This window comes from Chlorocebus sabaeus, chromosome 19, assembly GCF_047675955.1.
Source record: "Chlorocebus sabaeus isolate Y175 chromosome 19, mChlSab1.0.hap1, whole genome shotgun sequence".
In the NCBI taxonomy this organism is placed as follows: Eukaryota; Metazoa; Chordata; class Mammalia; order Primates; family Cercopithecidae; genus Chlorocebus; species Chlorocebus sabaeus.
In genome coordinates this window covers 3,623,774-3,646,401 of record NC_132922.1, presented here as the reverse complement: position 1 = coordinate 3,646,401, position 22,628 = coordinate 3,623,774, and the positions used below count along the sequence as shown (strand labels likewise).

General features: G+C 57.2%; 1 protein-coding gene across 2 annotated transcripts in view; it reads left to right on the top strand.

Moving 5' to 3' along the window:
* TBC1D22A (TBC1 domain family member 22A) overlaps positions 1-22,083 on the top strand; it is a 428,246-nt gene extending 406,163 nt beyond the window's left edge. Inside the window, exon 13 of one of the 2 annotated variants that reach the window (XM_007976122.3) lies at positions 21,501-22,083. In XM_007976122.3, coding sequence (XP_007974313.1) covers positions 21,501-21,629 — 129 coding nt within the window. In that variant the 3' untranslated portion in view covers positions 21,630-22,083. Of the gene's footprint in view, positions 1-671; positions 846-21,500 lie in introns of those variants that run through there. The other variant, XM_073006581.1, reaches the window with a different exon arrangement.
* Positions 22,084-22,628: the final 545 nt, after the last annotated feature.

Genomic DNA, 22,628 nt, shown 5'->3' with positions numbered 1-22,628 from the left:
TCTGAGGGGCCTATGAGCAGTGTGGGGAGCAACCTGCTCCGCTTAAAGGAAAGGGACCTGGGCCTGCCGGATTCGCGCAGATTCCTGCGAGCCTGGCTGTGCGGGCCCAGAGCCTCACCAGGCGATTGATCTGAACACACTTTTAAACGCTGCGTGGTGTGGGGTTCTGTGTGACACTCGGCACCCACCCATGCACTCTCCACCTTCCCTGGCGAGGCAGGCCAGCAGCTTCCCAGCGCACTCACGCAGAACTGACCTTTCCAGATCGCAGCCCCACTGCATGCCTTCCTCCTGCCCTGCCAGGCAGCAGAAAAATCAATGTGACAACACAGACTTGAACAACTCGGGAAATTGAATAATTTTCACAATGTATATTACGAGGAAAAAGATCATTTTGCTAGTGAATCTATGAAATCAACTTGTTGAAAGTCAATATTGCCACAGGTTTAAAGGTAGTCTTGGAGGCTTGGTCCATGGCTGGGAGAAGCTCTGGTACCTGGGCTCCCTCGTGGCCCCTCTCCAGGAGGCCTCCCCGGGGATCCTGAGCGCTGGGCTGTGCTGGCTGCTGAGCCAGGGCTTCTTCCTGTGGGGCTAGGGGAGATCCCATGAGTCAGTTCTCCTGAAGGTCTTTCAGACCTGTGTGGTCACCAGTGACCTTACTCTCCTGGCAGCCCTGTGTCCACCCTGGGGTTGAAGGAGACCCGTGGGGGAATGGAGAGCATACAGCCACCATGCCAGCCTGTTGGGAAGGAGCAGCGTCACCCAGTGGAGGACGCCTTCGCGGTGTGGACGTGGCAGTGCGGCCTAGTGACCTGCGCTTTTCAAGCTGACGGGACCAGCAATGTCACCTCTGGGGTCTCAGCTCCCGAAGATAGGAAGGCCTACTGCAGAGGGCCGTGTGCCTAGGAGCGTGTGCGGCTGTGGTCCAGGCCTTACTCTGCTGCTGGCAGCCCATGTGAGGGTTCCTCTGGGCTGTCTGCCCGCCTGGACCTCACCCACTCTCCTTCGTGGATCTGACTAGAACCCGGTCCGAGGGCTCCATGGTTCTCCTTTTATTCCGAAGACTTGTTTCTTCCTGGCTAAGTGCCCTGAGATAAATTGTCACTAATGTTGGGAAGCAGACCTCTTTGTCCTCAGGTTGAGTTGACCAGTACGAGGTTATCTCTCAGTCATTTGTTCAAAACAGTGGGTTCACAATCCAGACTGGGTCAGCGCGGTGGATTCCCCTTCCCTGGGTGAGAAACCACTGCAGCCCCCCACAGGGACCCCACCCTGGGCCCTGGGGGCACCGTGCCAGATCAGCGCAAGCTCAGGGTTCCCAGGCCGCGGTGGGTTCCTCCTCTGCTTCTGGCTGGTGGGCATCAGTGGCCAGTCATGGCATCTCAGCTGCTTCCCTCTTCCATGGGATGATGACCCCTCAGCCCACAGGCACATTCACGAGACAGTTTCTGGCCGGCCACGACCCCCCACATAGCTGGTCCTGATGAGGCTCTCGCAGTTGCGCTCTCTGTTGCTTCTAAGTCCCAAAGCCACACTTACAGCCACTCTTGGTGGCTCTCCTTGCTTATGAGATGGAAACTAGTATTTACTGAGTGTGCTTGGCCCATTTATATTTGTCATGTCATTTAACTCTCATGATGAGAAAGGTGGCATTTTCCCATTTTACAGGCCAGGGCACGGGGCCTCTGAGAGAGAGCATTGGCCGCAGCTGCACAGCAGAGCCGGGACGGGGTCCAGATGTCTCTGACCCTTCAGGGGAGACGTAGGATGCCAGGGTGGGTCACGGGAAGCTTGCTGAAAGCAAGACCCCCGAGAGCTGTGGGAGAAAAGCACTCAGGCTAATTGGAAGTAGGATTGACTGAATAGGACAAGAAAAAGAAAAAACAAATCACAGCCTATTTCATTCTGATATTAAAGGAGGTCTGAGGTAGGCAGTTTCAGGCTGGAACAGCAACCTCAGTGCTTTCAGAAACCCACTTTCCTGTCTTTCTTCTCTGCTGTCTGTGGCTTCCATTCTCAGAGGCACCTCGTGGCCTGAGATGGCTGCTGAAACTCCAGCCGTTGCATCCATAGTCCAGCCTGGCAGCAGCAGGATAAAAGGCACCTTTCCCCGCCAAGACAGCTACCTCTATAAGCTTTTCCTGAATTCCGCCCACTACTTCCAAATGCACCTCACGTGCATGAACTCATGTGGCCATATCTGACTTCAAGGGAGCCTGGGAAATGCAGTATTTTAGCAAGGCTCATGTCTCCGTGAAGAAAATTAAAGTTCTGTTCCTAAAGATGGGGAGAGTGGCTGAACGGCTGTTGAGTGGTGCTTGGCAACCCCTGCCATGGTGCTGCAGGCAGAGGAAACAGCATGGGGGGTGACCCAGGGGCCAGGAGAGCCTGTAGGCAGAACGCGTGAGAGAAGGGGGCCCGGTCTGCCTGGGGGTGGTGGGTTCTAGGGGGAAAGAGGTAGGGAGGTGGCCATGCAGGTGGACGGGCAAGGGAAAAGGGAGGAGCTGTGGCCATCAGCCAAGCAAGAGATGACAGATACCACCCCCCAGGAGTGAGCCAGGAAGCAGGTGCCTTTGCAGGGCGCCTAGGAGGTGTGCCTAGAACCCACAGGGTATGGTGATAGATTAAAATGGCGGGGGGCGGGGGCACAGGGCAAGGTCAGAGAAGGAGAAAGAAACTGGGGACAATGTCTGCATTTGTTTATCGGGTGACTGGCTGAGTGCTGTCGCCAGAGATCAAGGTAAGACCCACAAGGGCAAGGGCAGCTTGACAGGGGTGACGATGAGTCCTGTGTGGAGGTGGGGAGTGGACAGAGCCTATGGGAAGTCCGGGGACACTGGACTGGCCTATGGGTCTGAAGGTCGGCAGAAGTCACCCTTGGGCATGGGAGAGTGGGCAGAGAGTAAGAGGAGATGTGAGTAGCTGTGACTGTGAGTGGATGAGAAGGGCCGGGAAGAGGGTGCGTGGCTGGCGGGAGCAGAGGAGCTCTGGGGCCTCCTGGGCCCCCAGCACTGCCTCCAGGCTGTGACTTCTACCCCCTCCTGTTGAGGAACAGACAGGTCCCCGGAACACAGGAGTCCCCTGTGGCCCTGTCATCCCCCTCTCCAGCCCACATCCTCACACTCTGCACTTTTGAGAGCTGTTCCTAGGGTCCTGGTGTGGCCCTGCCATGCGCTGAGCGATTCCGGGCCATGAGTGACCTGCCTCATCCTCTGAGCTCTGTGTCTTGACGTTTGGCTTGGTTTCATCTCGACTGACCGTAGCTGCAGCCTTTACTTGTCACATGCAGGACACTGTCATGGCCTGGAAATGCCCCACCTCTGAAATTATGACTCTTTGACCACAGCTTTCCCCCTTCCTTAAACCTCAGGCCCTAGTATGGGCCTGACAATGTGCAGACACTGTCTCTCCCAGCCCCAAACCCGACAGGGTGCCAGGCTGGCTCCCCAAAGCCCTCAGGAAGCTGGGGGACCCCAGTGGTGCCTGTCCTGTCAGCCTACCCTGGAGCCGGTAGCGGTTGCCTTTAGCAGGCAGTGTGCCCAGAGCTGTCTGAGTTCAGACTGCAACGCTGTTAGGCAGGGAGTGATGGCGGCTGCTCTGGGACACGTGCCCAAGGTCCGGGATGCCAGAAACACAGCCCACACGGCCGCTCTTCCCTTCCTCACTCTCAGCGGCCCACTCCTCATGATTTCTGCTTTAGGAGCAGAAGCCGCCTGGCAAACCCGGCCTTTTCCTCTGGCGTTTTCACTTGGGATTGCTGTGGGAAGAGCCTCTCTGCTGCCCTGTAGATTAGCACCTGACCAAGGGTGCCGCCTCTAGAAGTGGGCGTCCTTCCCTGCTGCCCACTGGGCGTTTCCTGAGTGGCGCCTCCAGGGATAATGTGGCCACAGCATCTTGGCCCCAAACACCACAAGGCAGGAAGTCTTCACGGGTTGAAACAGAGGAAGGGCTGTGCCAGGATTTGCAGTGTCCTCTGTGTGTTGATCAGAAGTCTCAGCCGTGTGCCCAGGGGTGAAATGGAAGGGCAGTGTGATGGGGACGCTCCATGCCAAGCCCGTGTTTTCAGCACTGAAAGCCGCTTTTCTCTTTAGAATTCCTTTTTTTGGAAAAAAGAAAAAATGAAATGAATTACAAGCACAGTATTCATCCCTGTGCCGTGAGAGACTCCTCATAAGGTGGATGTATTGAGGTGTCACCTTCCCAGGGCTGTCCTCCCGGCGGGCTGGCCAGCTCCAGCAGCTGCCACCCTGTCCCGGCTGGCTGTCACTGTCTTTCTATTTTTAGCCCTGGTTTGGTCCAGAACTTGACAAGATTTTCAAACTAATAACTGGATTGTCAAAGAAATCAGCTGTCAGAGCCTGTACTCTGGGCTCCCGGGATGGTCTGGGAGGGGGAGAGAGGGAGAGAGGGAGAGAGGCAGGAGCCGCCCTGGGGATTCCTGGCCACTGTGGACCAGCGACCGCGTTGGGCAAATGGTGGCATCGTCACTGACACAACTCAAAGGCATTAGGGCCGGCGAGGACACGTGACACTTGACATCACAGCACCCTGCCCACGTCAGCAAAGGAGGCCCCTCTTCCTCACACCACGGCCGTTCTCCCGCAGTCTCCTGCGTTCACAAAACAGAGGATGGGCTGGGGCCAGCGCAGACCCCCACTCTGCACACACCAGCAAAGGAAGCCCCTCTTTTCGGGCACCACGGCCGTTCTCCCGCGGGCTTCTGCGCTCACAAGACAGAGGATGGGCTGGGGCCGGCGCAGACCCCCACCTGAGTGCCCACCCTCAGGGGCAGTGGTGTAGACAGGCGCAGCCTGACCTTTCTGTGCAGAGCTACCTTCTTGTCTTCTGTGTATCAGGCGGTATTCTGTATTCTTTGATCTTCTAGTTAAAAGGGCATTGAGTGTGATAGAAAGGTTAAAAATAAGGTAAATAAGGATGAACTTTTCACAGGCAATTTTCCTACCAGGACCTCTATGGCCCTCCTACGTCTATAGAGTACACCCAGCGTCGTGTTACGTGTGACACTGGGTTCATCACTCAGCCCCTCCCCCTGCCGGCGAGCCCCCTCCCCAGATGGAGTTTCCTGTCCTCCCAGATGGCCGAAGCCGGGGCTGCTTATCTCTTGGAGAAGCTGGTCAGTGTTGACCGCCCACAGAAAACCCATACCCCACGCGCATACTCGGCGTGCGGTTTCAGAGGCTGTGCGGAAGGTGACAGGTAGTGTCTGGGCTGGGACCAGTCAGAGCCTAGATGATCCGACAACAGTCCAGGCTCCTGGCTTCCACATGAAGATGTCATTCTAAGTTTTAGGGCCAATTAGGGACACATTTAGTGGGGACAGTCCCTGTAACCCTCTCCGAGAGACAGGGTTGTATGGTGGTCGGGTCCAGCGGCTCAGGAGGGCAGCCCTGCCACGGGCCAGCTGCTTGACCCTGAGCTGTCACTAGGTTTCTTGAGCAGCCGTCTTCTCCCCCGGACATGGCGGGTATGGAGGACACCTCACAGTTGTCAGATCCATGCCTGGCTTGAGGCTGGCCGGAGTGAACACCAGGATGGGCAGCCTCTTTGGGGCGACCAGAGGAGGGACCTGGGGCAGCTGGGGAGGTGAGGGTGGGCTTGAGGCTGTCAGAACGGCCCTCTGTGCCTTCCTCCTGTTCCCTCCTGGGGGTGTCCCTCTCTCCCCTCACAGCGCAGTCCCCCACCCCGGGCTGGGTTGCACTGTCACCCGATGGATCCATGAGTGCACTTGCCTGCCTGGCCACCCGGCAGCCCTCCCCTTCTCTGGCCCCCCAGCTGCTATCTGGGAGCCACTGCTGCCCGCGCCGACCACCCGATGCTCAGCAGGGTCTGCGTGCTGCACCCATCTGCCCTCTCCTTCCCGTCGTCCTGGTCACAGCCCCATGGTCTTAAGTCCCGTGAACCTTGGAGGCTTCCAGGGCACCGGCTGCTTGTGCATCAGTGTGGGCTGCGCCCGGTACCATCCCTAGCCAGAAGGGCAGATGTCAGCACTGGGTCCTGTGGAGGGGCAGTGGCCAGGCACTGGGTGCCCCCGGCGTGCAGGTGGTGCAGGATGCAGAGTGGCCGTCTTGGGGTGCCAGGCGCCTCCTGTGGGGCGATTTGTCTCCTTGCAGCACTCCTGCGTGAATTATTTCAGCACCTGGGAGAGCAGCACGCGGCATAACCGTGGCACAAGTGCTGTGGTCTGCAGCTCCTCCCAACTGGAGAGAGAAACCACTCCGGGCATGTGGAAGCCCCGCGGGACAGAGCTGCGCTGTTCTGCACCTCTCAGCCGCTTTTCTGATCTCTTTTTAGGGTTCGTGATTCAAGTTCGTGACTGCAGACTCTGACACCACACACATTATCCTCTGATTATTTGGCGACTTTAACTTGTGTGTCTGTGGTGTGTGCACGTGTCCATCTAGATGAAGTGAAGCTATGGCCGGGGCCTGCTGAAGGTGTCCTTGCTGCTCATGGGCCAGGATGTGGTTCTCCCACGTTGCTTACCCATCCTGTGCCTGGCCTCGCAGGATGGCGGGTGCGCTGTGGTGACCCTTCCCACATGTGCGTCCCACGGCTCCCCACTTCAGAGCCGTCGTGAGCCTTGTGTGGCCATGTGGTTGTCCTTTCTGGTTCTGGTTCCACAGCTCGCTGACCCTCGCTCCGAGTCTGCTGGTGAGGCGGTGTGGCTCAGCTCCCAGCCTCACCTTCCCTTCCCGAGGGCTGGGTAGGGCCAGTGCCCAGACAGTGGTATGGGACAGTGGACATCTGTCTGGAGGCCCAGCTGTTAGTTGGGGGCATCTCTACAAGTCACACGCCCTCCAAGCCCTCATTCTTTCTTTACTGAGATGCCAGTTCCCCGTGTCATGCTGGGTGTGAGGCAGGGGTGACTGGGGGACTCCAGGCAGGTGCTTGGTGGCTGGATGGGTGCCGCGGCTCTTAACTGGGTCTTCCCTGCGCTGCCCATCACCCTCCAGCCAGCAGGTGTGCCCGGGCTTCCCCTCCATCCTTCCCTGCACCCCCACCCCCGCATCTGTGAGGCTGCGTCTCACCCAGCACCACGGCCTTCCCAGGACGCCACAGCTCCAGGAGTCAGGCTGAGGCTCTGGCTCGGGGAGGTTCTGCACCCAGCCCCTCCGTGACCTGGTGTCCAGTGTAGCCTCGGCCAGCGCTCAGCATTTGCGTGCTTCTGCGGTTGACATCCTAGAAACTTAGCAGAATCAGCTCTGTGTGACCCAGATGCTTAAGCCCATTGAGGGCGGCAACAACAAAGTGCTTAGGAAAGTCCCAGGTAGGGGAGTTTGTAAAGGAAGGGTTGTTTAGCACTCTCATTTGTGTTGGGTGAGAGTGGAGCCCTTCTTCTTAGGAACACAAAGTAGGAAGAAAGGGGAGAGGAAGGCAGTGAGGGCGGAGAGAGGCAGCAGCCCTGGGTCGGGGGCAGTGCCCCCGCCATCTGAAAAATAGGCCCTAGGCTGCTCAGCCCCGACAGGTTCTTCACACGTGGATCGCAGACCAGCCTCTGCACAGCCCCATGGGCAGGCCGTGCCCTCCCTCCCAGCCCTGTGTGTGGGAGAAGGGCTGGGAGCCCAGCTGCTGGACCCAGCATGGGGCCTCTGCTGTGTCCTGCTCAGGACCCCCTGCGAAGGACACACCACACAGCTCTGGTTTCCTCGGCCAGGTGGCCCGTCCTGTGGAAGGAACAGGGCAGTGGAGCCTTACATCCTAGGAAGATAGCACCACTGGTGCCACCCTCCTGCCTCAGCCAGGCCAGGACCTGCGTCCAGAAAGGAGGCAAGGCAGGCGCGGGTCCCCTCGCCAGGCCACACACACACACACGCACACACACACGCCACAGTTACCACATCAATACACATCACACGCACTCACCATGTATACACACACCATGTATACAGATATCACACACACAGATGCATAACACATGCCATGTATACACACAGACAACACATATACACTCACCATGTATACATACACACAACACAGTTATGTACACAGCACACACACCATGTATACAAATACATACACAACACACACCATTTATACACACACACCACACACACCACGTATACACACAGACACCACACACAAAACACACTCACCATGTATACACACAGACAATACACACCATGTATACACACACACCCCACACATACACCACACAGACCATGTATACACACACTTATGTACACACACACCACACACATGATATATTCACACACAGCACACATACTCATGTATACACACAGACACCACACACACACCACACTCTCACCATGTATACACAGACACCATACAAACACACAGCATGTATACACACAGTCAACACACACGCCATGTATACACACAGGCACCACATACACACCACATACACAAACACCACACACACCATGTTTACACACACAGCACACACACCATGTATAGTCACATTACACACACATACCACACACCATGTATACACACAGGCACTACACACACACACCACACACTCACCATGTACACACACACTGCACACCACACATACACATAGACACCCCATGCATCACACACCACATATACACATGCACGCTACACAAACACTACACACACACCACTCCCCATGTATATACAGTACACACACACACCACACACCACACACCACACATCACAGACACGACATCCTCATCACAGTACACTCACCATACATATACACACCCTCCACACCACACACACACGCCACATACGTCACATACACACCACAAAAGTACACAGCACACATACAAACCATACAGATGACTCACACACACCCCCCCACACACTGCACACCATATACACACACGTGTGTGTCACACACCATACATAGGACTTGCATGCACTCAGCATACAGGGCGGGGAAGGGCAAGGGAGGCCAGGCTGCCCAACCCCTTACTCGGTTTCCCCACCGTTCTTCCCCTTCACACAGCCTGGGTTGTGCTTCCCGCACAGACACTCAGTGCTGGGAGTAGGGTGTGGACAGGATGTGCACACTGCCTGACCAAGGAGCCAGTGTGGGGCGGAGCTGGAGCACGTGGTCAGGATACAGGGTGGGTGCCCAGCAGGGTTCTCGGGTTCTGTGTGAGGGGCCCTCCCTTGCCACTCACTGGGGATCCAGGGCCAGGCCCTGCCGTCCTCCTGGAATCACGTGGGCCGTTCATCCTACCTGCCTGGGAGAAGGGAACGTCCTGGTGCTGGTCAACGGGTAGAGGTCTCCGCAGGGCTCCCGGGAGCTGATGCGGCTGCAGCCCCAACCTCAGGGCCAGGGCGTCCTGCAGGCCACGTGGACACCTGGGTCCCGGGGCAGTAGGAGGTCTCCCAGGCCTGTGCCTCCCTGGCCCCGTCCTCTCTACCTCCCCGGGGACCACATGCTGGATTGAATGTGAAAATACAGGGGTCTTCACTGGAGCCATGACTCACTATTTCAAATGTCTGAAATCTGAATCTTTGAATCATTTACACATTGACCTGTTCTCTCACTAATTCTTAAGTGTCCCCACCCCTGACATGACTAAGCCACGGGGACTGAGATGGCAAAGGGAAGATGTATCCCATGGGAACATCGTAAAAATGGGCAGGAGATCCCAGGCGGGGCAGTCCCTGGCACCCCATGGCCTCCCTGCCGACCCTCCCCTTCAGGAGCATCATGCGCTGTGGGGCCCAGCAGGCCCCAGGAGCCTCCTAGCCAGTCTTCACGCTCTTCTGCGGTTTAGGAGGGACCCCAGGGGGGCCTCGGCTGCTCCCCAGGCCTTTCTCGGTTCTAGAAAACCTGAGGTTTCCAGGGTCCTGGAAAGAAGGGAGCAACCCACCTGCCACAGCACATGCTGGTCAGGCCTCGCCTCCCAGCTGGCCTTGGGGACACCAGGTGACCGTGGAGGTGTGTCTGGCCCTGCTGGGGAGGGAACACTGCCAGGAGAAACTTCTGGAAGGAGACGGTGCCTGGATTGTCTTTTAGAAATTGAAATCGTGTTTTCAATACATGCCCTTATGAAAAAAAAAAATGGAAAACAGAAATTAAAAGATGAGAACTGGAGGACAGCTGTTTCCCTCCCAGGCCGGCAGCTGTGGGGGACAGTCCGTCTCCTGCCCAACCTGCTGCCGTGCGTCTCTTGGTATAGGGGGCACTGGGCTTCCCACCTGGCTGCCACCCTCTGCCCCTCAGCAACCTTTACACTCACAGGAGTTGCCAGCATCGTTATGTTTTTTTCAACCACGTATTTTTTAACTGCTAAATAAATAAACATCTCCTTACATGGATAGACCAAAAGTGCCTTCAACACACTAGCAGAGTTGGCCTTTTTTCCCCTTCACCTTTCACTGTGAAAAAGTTTAAAATACAGAGAGGCAGAAAGCATCATTCCGGGACAACCACCTAACTTTAACAGCTGGTAGCATTTGCTGTGTTTGCATGAGTGACCTGGAGCAAGGGGCTGAGTGTCTCGTCTTGGGTACACACCTGGAAATGAGTGACAGGCAGCCAGGCGGCTCCTGGGAAAGCCCTTCTGCGCAAGTGTGTGCTGTGGGCTTGTGGACCCGACAGTGTGAGCTTCGGCTCTCCAGCGCCCGCGAATACCCAGAGGCTCTTCGAGCATCCTCAGCTGTTCCCCAGATGTCCCTGGGGATGACTGAGCCAGCCCCAGAGCGGGCTGCCGGCGCTTTTGTGTTTTTTGAGGTGGCAGCAAACCCTGCCTTGTGGCACCGCTGAGCATCTTTGCATTGTGTAAGGGTCACAGGGCCTCCTCGCTCTGGACACCTTCTGTTCCTGTATTTTGCCCATTGCTTTAAGGATTTTGATCTGTTTGTCTCTTTCAAGAGCTCTTTCCATACTAATGCCAGCATTTCCTCCTTCCTGATAAAAATGACGTGTTCCTTCCTTTTTTTTTTTTTTAATTTGTCTGTTGCCTTTATGTATATATAAATATATGAGAAATACCATGTATTAGTTTTCATTGGAAGGGTTTGTTTTTTGTTTTGAGGTTTTGTGTGTTGAACTTACCCGTCTTGTATTCCTCCCGGACTGGGAGTCATAGTTAGCAAGGCTTTCCCACCTCTGAGGGTGAAGGACTCAGCACGTGTCACCTGGTGCTCTCATGTTTTCACTTTGCATGTCCAGTCTCAGGTCCACGTGGCATTGACTGAGGCCCCCGTGGAGTTGCCCTGGCGTGTGGTGTGAGGGGAGAGGCGACTTTCACTTCTCCGGCCCCCTTGACCAAACCTCCTGCATAGCCCAGGGGCATGTAGCCATTGGCCTGGGCAGCTTCGACGTTTCCTTTCTTCCTTTGGCTGTGAACAACAGTGCACAGATGGGCACCTTTCTACATTCACCTTCCCCCAAGCCTCGAGATTGTCCTCCAGGCAGAGTCCGGGGAGTGGGACCGCGGACCCAGTGTGGGGAGTCGGGGGAGTGGGACCGCGGACCTGGTGCGGGGAGAGTCAGGGGGGTGGGACCGCGGACCCGGTGCGGGGAGAGTCAGGGGGGTGGGACCGCGGACCCGGTGCGGGGAGAGTCGCGGGAGTGGGTCGATGTGGGGAGAGTCGTGGGAGTGGGACCTGGTCCAGGGACTTCCTCATGGTCTTGATATGTAGGCCCTCCCCTCCAGCAGGATTTAAAGTGCACACCATGTGTCTGAAAGTTTCAGAATCACAGACCACACCATGCCCACACCCAGCCTGCAAACCCCACCTCAGGCGGGAACCCTGCTCCCTAGGAATACCCTTTTGCCCTGGAGACCAAAGGAGATGGGGCAGGTGGAGCTGGGCCTGGGCCGGGTGGGCACTGACCAGGCAGGCGTGCCAGTGGCCAAGGTGAGCAGGTTTGCCTCCCCTGTGGTTCCTTTTCCAACAAGTGCCGCCCCCACTCCCCCACCCCCGGCTGTCCCACCCAGACAGAGGGACAGGAGGACCATGGCCATCGGAGATTTGGGAGGCCCACCCTGAGCAAGCAGCCCCTCTTTCTCTGGCATCCAGAGCGGAGACCACAGGTCCCCTCCCCACGCCTGCACTCATTCTCATCCTCTCTGGGGACCCCTCTTGTCCTTCTTGCCCTCTCCCCATAATTGCTGCTCACAATGGTCTCTGAACCTTTAAATGCCGTTCTTGGGAGGCTGAAACCAAAGGTCTCTGGTTGCAGTGTCGAGACAGGCAGGGCCCCCTGGAGCACAGGTGCATCTAAAGGTGCTATGGTCGGTGTGCGCGGTTCCGTCCTCCCAGACTCTTGAAAGGTGACCTGGAGTTACACAGAAGGCAGACAGGTGAGGTTGCAATGGGAAAGGGACAGCCATGGTTGCTGTAGGAACCTGAACAGCCAGGAGAGGTCAGAGGGTAGGAGGGAAGGGCAGTGGGGGGAGAACAAGGAAAGCACAGGCCTCCGTGCAGGAGCCCGGGACGGGCACTGCCTCTGCGGGGGTGGGCACAGCACGGTGCTCCCAGTGCTACCAGTGCCTGCATGCAGCCAGGGCTCCTGGCATCTGGATCTCAAGCCACCCGGCTCTGAGGGCAGCCTCACCGTTGTACTGGTCATGACACCTGCACCACGGGGTCATTTCCTCACGCACATACTTGCACCGCTGAGCAGGGTTCATGAGCACCAGGACACCAAGAGCCCAGTGGGTCCCCTTTCCCTGGATGTCTGCACACATCAGCGCCAAGTTCATCATTTGGCTGTCAGCAGCCCATGGCCACCTTGCGAAGATGGCCTTACTTCTTTCCTGTGGCAACATCTCCAAGGTCCATGCTTTTCCTTATATGAAGCAGCCATCACCGCGCCAAGTAACAGAGCTGAGCTGTGTCTCTGACGCTGCTGTGCGGAGATCTCAGCCGGCTTCAGATGAACCCAAGGCCTCTGTGGGCTGCGCCAAGGGTGAGGCAAAGCTGGCCCAGCCACATGGAGCTGCGTGTCTCGGAGGGTGTGCACTGGAGCAGGAGCCCCTCCCCGCAGGCCGTTCTCATTTGTACAGGAAAAGCCACACACTCTGCCAGCTCCTTAGACATGGGCCACTATGACCTCGGTCACCAACTTGAAGTCGTTTGACAAGCCCAGTGTACTCTCAGCGGGTCTTGTTAGGGAACTGATTTGGAGGCACTTGTCACTTATGCATGTCCAGGGCAGTCCCTGGTCACCTGAGTGTGAGGGACAGGCAGGACCTGGGGAGTGTCAGGTTGAGCTCCTCCCGGGGGATTTTTTGGCGGGGGTCCCAGCCTGCCTGGGGCGTGGGATGGCCTGTGTGTTGGGTCTCCGCTGCCCTTGCTGCAGAGGCTGGCGATCCCTTGGCCACAGAGGGTTCCTGGGCCTGTTTCCTAAGGCTGAATGCCAGTGTCGAGTCAGGAACCCAAATGGAGACCCAAGAGGAAGGAAATGGCCTCATTCAGGCACTTGAAGTGGGCCAGGCATGGTCTGCGGGTCTCCTGAAATTCACTGGGGTCCCTCGGCTGGCAGCGCTGGCAGCAACAGCCTTGTCAGCATGATTTCATCTCAGCTGGTCCCGTTCCTTCATCTACACGTGTACTTTGTGGGAGCGGATACTTGGTGTTGAATATGGATTCACACGCTGCAGCCCCGGCGCAGGAGGAATCCAGATGCCCCACTGTCTGCGGAAAGGCCCGTGGGTTTGGGTAGGAACAATGACCCTTGACCTCTGTAGTGCGTGGTCCCTGGAGACTGTAGTCAGATCAGGAGTGGGAGTGAAAGCGACGGATCAGTGAGACTGAGAGAGCGGCCCATCCAGTGCTCAGTCCAGCCTCTTTGGAGGGCAGGGGGCGGAGTCCAGGTGCGGCAGGGCCTTTGTTCTGGTTCTGGCCTCAGCCCTCCTGGCCGCCTCCTGGTCTGTGAACTGTGGCCGTCATCCCCGGCGGTTGCCCGGGCTCCTGATTGCCAGGGCCCCGTGGTGAGCAGGATGTGGCAGGGGTAGAGGAGCGACTCCTGTTTGCCTGTCCCGCTCCGGGGGATGCGCAGAACCCTTCAGCCCTCATGGCACCTGCGAGGGGCTCCTCCATCACTTCCCAGGAGGCGCCTGCAACTCCTGCAGATAGAGGGCGGTGGTCATGATGAGCGCGAAACAACAGGGCGAGTTCCTGGAGCCCTTTGCACCAGCACGGGTATTGCTGCCCTTCTAGCCTGGGGGTGACCTCCCTTGCTGTCACCATCTCTTAGACCAGGGACTCGTCCTCCAGGGACAGTGCGTGGAGAGTCGGCTCCAGCCTGCTGGGTTCTAGAGCAGGGATCTAGCCCGCCCCGCTGCCCCCCACGGCGGTATGGGGAGTGGGACTGCAGTGTGGGTGCCACAAGGGTGCCAGGCTTGCTGCATGCCTCCTGGGACAAGTCGCCCAGCCTGTCCGCTGGTTTCCTCACCTAAAAGACAGAGGGGTTCAGAGAAGTGCCCGAGGGCCTGCCTGCTGGGAAACCTCATGTTTGCTGCCGTCCCCCAGACCCCAGGGTCCTCAGTGGTCTCCCCAGGTGGCACCAGGACCTCCCCGCTGCAGACAGCCGGGCACTCCGCAGCACCTCCAATGGTTAGGGTTTCTCACCAGGCTGCGCACGCGGAGTGTCAGGAGGCTGTGGAAAAGCAAATGAAACCAATTAACCCTGTTCCCCGCCTCGCATGTCACCGTGGTGAGTCCTGTTTCATCTTTCTCGGTTAGGGGAAGAAAATAACAAGAGTAGGCAAATGGGCCTTTTAGCCCCATCGTGATTAATTTATTCATCTTTGCATGTTGGCAATTTGTAAACTTCTGACTTGAGTAGCTTTTAAGCAGACCTCTGTGTGCTGTCTGCTGTGCCCGGGAGCAGGTGTTGACGAATTTTGCCACTGTGCACACAGCCCTTCCTGCCTGGGGGAGCCTTCCAGTGCCTTCTGTGCGCACAGAGGGTTCAGGGGAGGGAAGCACTGGTCAGTGCTGCCAGCAGACCCTGGCATGGAGCAGGCGGAGGAGGGAGTCAGGATTTATACCTAGAACGGTGCTGTCTGGAAGGAATGTGTCACCAGCCACATGGAAGCGTAAAAACAAATAAAGAGGCAGGTGTCATTAGTTTTAATAACATATTTAACCCAGCACATCCCAAATACTATCATTTGAACCTAGAATCAATATAAAAATTATAAAAGAGTAGTTTACATTCTTTTGTTCTTAATAAATATACAAAGTCCAGAGTGCATTCTGCACAGACCCACCCCGTTTCAGACGTACCACTTGTGGCCCTTGAAGGCGAAGTCTGCAGTAGCCCACGTCCCATGGTTTGGTTATGCTTCTCTGCATAGTGCTGGACCCTGTCTCTTTTCTTGTTTATTTCTCCATCTGTTGCCTGACCTACCAGCACACACACCCACGCATGTACGCCCTGCCGGGCTATGGGCTGAGTGTCCTCAGTGCCTGGAGCGGTGGCTGGCGTGGGGCAGCCCTGGGCGTGTGGTCACCCAGTGAACACCTGCAGTGCCTGTGAGAAGGTCTGGCACGAAGGGCCTGGACCTCACGCCCCATTTGCTGGAGGAGAGGGGCCGGGGTGCGGGTGGGAGCCGGTGCTCCAGGTGCTCTGGCTGCAGTGTGGGTGGGAGCCGGTGCTCCAGGTGCTCTGGCTGCAGTGTGGGTGGGAGCCGGTGCTCCAGGTGCTCTGGCTGCAGTGTGGGGGATGCCTCATAGCACCTGGCTTCTCTCTACCTCTGTAAGCAGAGCTCCAGCACCGGGCGGGGCACTGTCCTGGCAGCTGCCCAGCTGGACAAGGAGGTTCCAGCATGATCTCAGAGCAGATCCTGCACTTCTTTTATGTAAAAAATTGTTTTTAGTATGCAGCTAATGCATGTTTATTTTGAAAAGATTAGAAACTATGGATAAGAAAAAGAAATCATCACATTCTCTCTCAGCAATGACCACGTTAGTCTTTGGCTGATGGTCCTTTTGGAGTTCTTCATGCAAGTGCATGTCCATGAATTGGCATATACACACAGAAAGGTAACACCCAGGCGTGTGCACAGTGGGGCACCTTCATGTGCCTGGCTCATCGTGGGCACTGGAAGCCCCATTGTGGAAGGTGTGGCCAGCCATTCAATCTTTGTCGAGGGCACTTCACACACATTCAACAACCCAATAAGGGAGTTATTGTTCTGGCTTTTTCACTCCAGTGGTTCAGCAAGTGGGAAGGAGTGGCACCCAGCAGCTTCTTTGCTCCTGTAGCTCGGCGAGCAGGAGGGAGGGTTACAGCTCTTTTAGTCCTGCCGCCCACAGCTCAGCAAGCGTTATAGCTCTTTTGCTCCCGCAGTTTGGCAAGTTCTGGGTTCTTGTCCCACGGCCAAGAGGAATAAGGTATGTGGACACCAGAGAGTAAGAGTAGAATTTTTTTTTTTTTCTTTTTTTAAAGACGGGGTCTCACTGTGTCATCCAGGCTGGAATGCAGTGGCGCAATCTCGGCTCACTGCAACCTCCACCTCCCGGGTTCATGCGATTCTCCTGCCTCAGCTTTGCCAAGTAGCTGGTATTACAGGTGCACACCACCACACCCGGCTAATGTTTTGTATTTTTAGTAGAGACGGGGTTTCACTATGTTGGCCAGACTGGTCTCGAACTCCTGACCAAGGCAGAGTAGAATTTTACTGAGCAACAGAAAGAAAGCTCTTAGCTGCAAGAAGGGACCTGAAGGCAGGGTAGCCATCTGTGAGGGTGAGTCCAGGGCTTTTATGGGCTTCGAATGGGGGAGTGCATGCTAATTGGTCCATGGGTGGGCTTGGAAGAAGCACCATTTGATTAGATAAAGGAAATCATTCAGAAGGAACCAATTGAAAGAGAGCGGGTAAGACGGATGGAAGTTCTCACTCCAGTCATGGACTCGATCCAGAACTGGCAGTTTGGTGTTCAGGCTCTAAAGTGTCCTTGGCTTGAAGGTCAGGTTTCACCGGGGACCGGTCCGTGTCTGTCTGTGAACTTGTCTGTCTCCTGTTGCTATCACTGTTATTATCCCGTTTTACAGGTGAGGAAACTCAGGCACTGAGGGTTATGAGACTTGCCCAGGGTCATGTAGCTCATAAACGCCGGACTGGGATTTGAATGTGGCTGTGGGGCACCAGCAAACATGCTCTTAATTGCTTCGTTGGACTCTGTGACGTGCACTGCACAGCAAGCGCTGTGGGCTCAGTTTTCGGGACACAGGGACACACAGACCTGTTGATGGAGTGGCGGAGACACTGGGCAGAACAGCAGGGACACACCTGCGGTATTCATGAGGTCAGGCGGCAGTGGGGGCAGGCGCGGGCCCAGCACTCCCGCGTCCGATCCAGTGATCTTGCTTCCCTCACTGCTGCCCATTCTCACGTGAGCCTCAGCCCTGGGCCAGCCACGCGGAGCTCAGGGTCTTGAGGCAACCCAGGGTCTGCAGTCACCCACCCACCCCTGTTCTGGAGCCTGGGGCATTAGGACATGGGCATGTCACCATCTCACCCTTCCTGGGAAGGCCTGGCACACGGGGAGGTCAGCGTCCTCCACGGATGGTGCTAGGATTTGTTTGACTCTGGAAAAATACAACCCTTCTGGTAAGAAGTAGCCAAAGCCATGGCGATATCTGCTGTTCGGCATCAGGAGGCCTCACCTGGTCTCCGGCATCGGGAGCCTCACCTGTTGGAACCCCCCGGGCAGGAGTGAGCAGCGTGGCGGCTTCTGTCTAAGTGCCATCCACTGCTGTGTGGTCCATGGGGGAAAACTGTTGGAAACATCCCAGCTTGGCTTCTCACCTCCACCCTGTGTCCCACTCACTGAGGTTTTAGAGAGATGCCTTTGCCTGCATGGTGGTGTGTGAGTCAGGGCTCCACTTCTGCCTGGGTGGTGTGGGCAGGGCCCCCCCAACCCTCGACTTCAACAGGGGCCGCCTGGTTTAAAGCGTGAACAACTCAATCCACTCTCATGATGTATCTGAGAGTGTCCAGGGCACACCCAGGTCGCCCACCATCCTGAGGACCAAGACATCCCTCTTCCCAGGTCCCACCTCCCAGGTCCAGGTCAGTTGCTTGGGCTGGGGCCAGGACAATAGGGCGTTTTTTCAAGCTCCTTGGGTGCTGATGGACGTGTGGTCAGGCCTGAGAACCGTCAGCCTCCAGACCATGCAGCGAGAGTCTGGTTCTGTTGCTTTTGATCCCTCACGGACCATAGACCCCACAGCCTTTACAAAGGGCCCCGCAGACGTTCGACGTCCACTGGAAGGATTCTCGGGACACAGGCTGATGGAGAAAGTGGGGTGCACTCCACGCTGCCCTCCAGCTATGGCTTTGTTGAGATAGTGGGTGCCCCAGGGACCGGGGTAGGGAATGGATTACAGAGACCTGAGGCGACCTTGACTTCTACAGCACCAGTGTCATGAGCAGAGCCTTCCTTTAACTTTTAGATCCACAAATGTGGCCCTTAATTGTTTATGGAAAAGTTAAGAATAAAAACGCAAGTGCTGTCTACAGTTTTCTGGGCCGGGCCCTGGGCAGGCCTCTCTCCAGCTGCCCTCCTGGACAGGCAGCATCGTCATTGCTGGGAGAGCCACGTCCCTGAATGTGACCGAGGGATGGCTTCGCCCGTCGTGGCCCCTCTGCCTGCCTGGTGTGGGCGATGCAGAACAACTCTTGGCTAATAAATGTGCCGTGTTTCCCAGACAGGAGACAGCTTGGCCTAGCACATAAATAAGACAAGCCTTTTTCAAAAAGAAATCTGTATTTAAGGACGTGTTTGGCTGTGTTCTTCGCCTCCCGTAAAGGTCACCCAGATAGATTTTTCCTTCTTTAGCATTGCAGGCTGCGAAGAACTGGGCATTTCTATTCTTCCTCCATCCAGTGAACCTGGGGGACTAAATTAGATTCTGAAATTGAGTGTGCAGTAGAGTCGGTGAGTTACCATAATGGGAGGGTACTGCTTCTCACCTTGCAAGGAGCGAGGTCATGATAATATGAAGCGAAGTGGATTAAAAATAAAACCAAAGGTATTTATTTATGACCTGCTCAGAATTGGATTGGCATCCGTGTAAGTTGCATCTAATGGTGAAAGACAGCAGATTGATGTTGATATGTCCCCGGGGACTTTTAGCCAGTGAAATTTGCTCCCTGAATTCAATTTAAAGGCCCACTGAAAGTATCCAAAATGCAAAAGGAAATGGAATTGAGGAAGTGGGGGTGGAAGCCCAGCAACTGCGAAATAGCAATTAGAGGACAGTCCTGGTGTGTAACCCTCCTGATGTGGGAACGGAGAGGGGACGGTCCTGGTGTGTAACCCTCCTGATGTGGGAACGGAGAGGGGACGGTCCTGGTGTGTAACCCTCCTGATGTGGGAACGGAGAGGGGACGGTCCTGGTGTGTAACCCTCCTGATGTGGGAACGGAGAGGGGACGGTCCTGGTGTGTAACCCTCCTGATGTGGGAACGGAGAGGGGATGGTCCTGGTGTGTAACCCTCCTGATGCGGGAATGGAGAGTGTGGCTCCGGGATGGTCAAGGGGCCTGCCTCAGTGAGGGTGGGGCTGGTGACACGCAGACCACAGCCTCCGGCACAGCCAGGATGTAAGCCTGGGTCATCTGTCCAGGCTTGGTGCCTGCACAGCTCAGCTCAGCTCATCCTGGCTGTGCCTATGTAGAGAGCTTGCCATCCTTATCTCCAGATGAAGAAGAGTGTAGCTTGGAGAGCCAGGCCCCCTGCCCAAGACCTCCTGGACAAGGAGACAGGATGTGAACTGCAGTGTCCAGTTACCCCCCCATTCCCCTCCATGCCAGCCTTGCTGGACTGTGTTTTCTCGAGGCAGGCGACATGGGCATCCTGAGCCTGTGGCCCTCCCTGTCCCTTGTCACCTGCTAGGATCTGGGGAAGGGCAGTTCCAGCACCCTCAGGGCTCCTCAGCCGCCTTCCTGACTTCCACGATTCAGCTTCCGTTTGGGGTGGGAGGTAGGAGAAGCCGGGGAGCCTGCAGGTGGCCCCCGGGGGCAAATTATCAAGGACCAGAGCCTGCAGGGCCATCCGAGCAGTGTCGACCCCTCCCTCAGGGAATCTGCCCAGCTTCACGACGGAGGCTGGGCTTGGGCTGGCCCTGACCCGATGGTCCCGTTTCTCTTCTGAGAACCCCCACCCCAGGAGGCCGTCCTGGCCACTCAGCCCTCTCTGATCCCTACTTCTGCCAAGCCCCCTGTGTGTTGGGGTCCCCCGAGACCTGGCCTGTCCTTGGTGGGCCGCCAGCTGCTGTGGATGTGGGCGTGGTCACATGGGAGGCAGGGCTGTGGGGCGGTGATCGTGGAGGGGGTTCCCTGAGGACCTGTGCTTTTCCTTCCCCGTCCTGGCCTCAGTGGACATAGGTCAGTCTCCAGCTCCCAGTGTCCGCAGGCTTCCAGACGAGCTCTGGAGACAGTCCCCCGTGTGTCTTTTGGGGGGTGACTCAGTGCCTCCATAGCCCACCTGAGCTGAGACACGGCCGAGCTGAGACACGGCCCAGCTGCAGGCCAGAGGAGCCCGCCCAGCACTCCCAGTGCGCCCAGTGCACCTGCCCAGTGTGCCTGGTGAGCCCAGTGAACCCGCCCAGTGAGCCTCATAGGCCCAGTGTGCCTACCCAGCACTCCTAGTGGGCCAGTGTGCCCACCCAGAGTGCCCAGTGAGCCCAGTGAGGCCAGTGTGCCCACCCAGAGTGCCCAGTGAGCCCAGTGAGGCCAGTGTGCCCACCCAGTGAGCCTGGTGTGCCTACCCAGTGAGCCCAGTGCTCCTGCCCAGTGAGTCCGGTGTGCCCGCCCAGCATGCCCAGTGAGCCCAGTGTGTGCCCACCCAGTGCTGGCTGTGCTGCTGGCTGTGTGAGTGTTTTCCCAGTCTGTCCAGCAGCCGTGACAGGCTGGCAGTGGTGGCCCCATTTTGCAGAGGAGGAAGCTGGGCCTCAGGGTGGAGTCATCGTCCCAGGGCCCCAGGTTGGACCTGGACCTGAAGCTGGGTTTGGTGGAGTCCCGCACCCCCACCCGCTGGTGCGAGGCAGCATGGAGGGGGGGCCAGGTGGGGCTTTGCTTTGTTCCTGGGCTCCCGGGGTGGGCCTGAGCTGGCTCCATTCTGTGGTCCCCACATGTGTGGGCTTCACTTGCTGACTGTGCTGCTGCCCGGAGGGGTCTCCTGATGCACAGAAGTCTGTGCTTAGTGACAGTTCCAGGGGTGCTGCGGTACTTCCTAGGCTGATACAGGCTTTAGGGGAGTGGGAAACCTCTGGGCGGAGACTGCAAAGCTGCAACAGGGCCCCGAGAGCTGGGTCTCCCCCCGAGGGGCAGGAGATTCAGTTAAGTGAAGCGCTGGGCAGCCCCTGCCACGACATCTCAGATGTCAGACCTGGAGCTGCGCAGTGGGTCTCCCACCTGGCTGCTGGGATGGGGCGGGGGCTGTGAGACGAGGCCTGGGGCCCTGCTGGGCTTCAGCAGGGAGCAGCTGCCGGCTGGGCGAGTTTTCCTGGGTCACCCGCCCTCCACTGTGGGTCACCTCCTCTCACCTGGGCTTGTCTCTTTCTCCCCAGGAGCTGCTGCTTTTTCTCCAGAACCTGCCCACAGCCCACTGGGATGACGAGGACATCAGCCTGTTGCTGGCCGAGGCCTACCGCCTCAAGTTTGCCTTCGCCGACGCCCCTAATCACTATAAGAAATGAGCCTGGACCCACCTGCAGCTGGCCACACTGTCCCGGGTGGCGCGCCCCACCGGCCCGGCCGCTGGTAGGCTCCTGTGAGCTGGTCCTGGGCTGCCAGAAGGCCCTGGGCTGGCCCCACCCTCCAGGGGAGCTGGCGAGGATGGGCCCCAGACTTGGTCTAGGGCTGACAAGGACAGGGACAGCCTCTGTTTTCTGGGATACCAAAGAGAGCCAGGGGAGGGCCCCGGCTTCGGCGGCCAGAGGCAGGTCAGGGGTCCCCTCGCCCTTTCCCTGCAGTGTCCTTGCCAAATGACTGCCTCCTGTAGCCCCCAGTCTGGGGCAGCCTCGGAGGCCGACCCTCTCGGGATGCCTGCTGTCTCCAGGGCCGGAACAAGGCAGTGGCCATCTCATACCTACTCTGAAATGCAAAACTGCTTTTCTGTTGAGTGAAAGAATAAAATATAGACAAAATCTAGACCGAGACGTTGCACTGACCCGGGGTCTCTGTGCTGTGAGATCCCCTCACAGCCATATTTCACTGCTGCTGGCGCTTTCCCGCCGTGTGTTTTCCTGCCGTGTGTTTTCCTGCTTGCTTGGTTTACATGTGGCTGGGAAGCTGAAGGCTGGAGTCCGACCCGTGAACCCGCCGCGTGCCTGGGAGGCCGTGGGACCAAAGGCTGGGAGCAAAGGGAGGCCTCGCCATCGCCTTACTTTCCACCTCGAACCTCTTTTACAAGAGAAAACTCCCCACCTCCCTGAGGTCCAGGGCCAAGTGGCCCCACCATGCAGGTAGGGGCTGGCCTCAGACAGAGCCCCTGGAGACCCACCCAGGTTGTTGGGCCATGTTGGGCTGGCAGACAAGGTAGGGGGTTGCGGCCCTGTCATCAAAGCCCTGAACCACAGTGCTCTTCTCACCACAGCCTGGAAGTGGAATGAGCTTTTGGAGGCTCCCCGGGCTTGCTGTCCTTGTCCAGATCTGCCAGGGGTGGGGGAGGTGTGACTGGTTCCGCTGTGGACGGG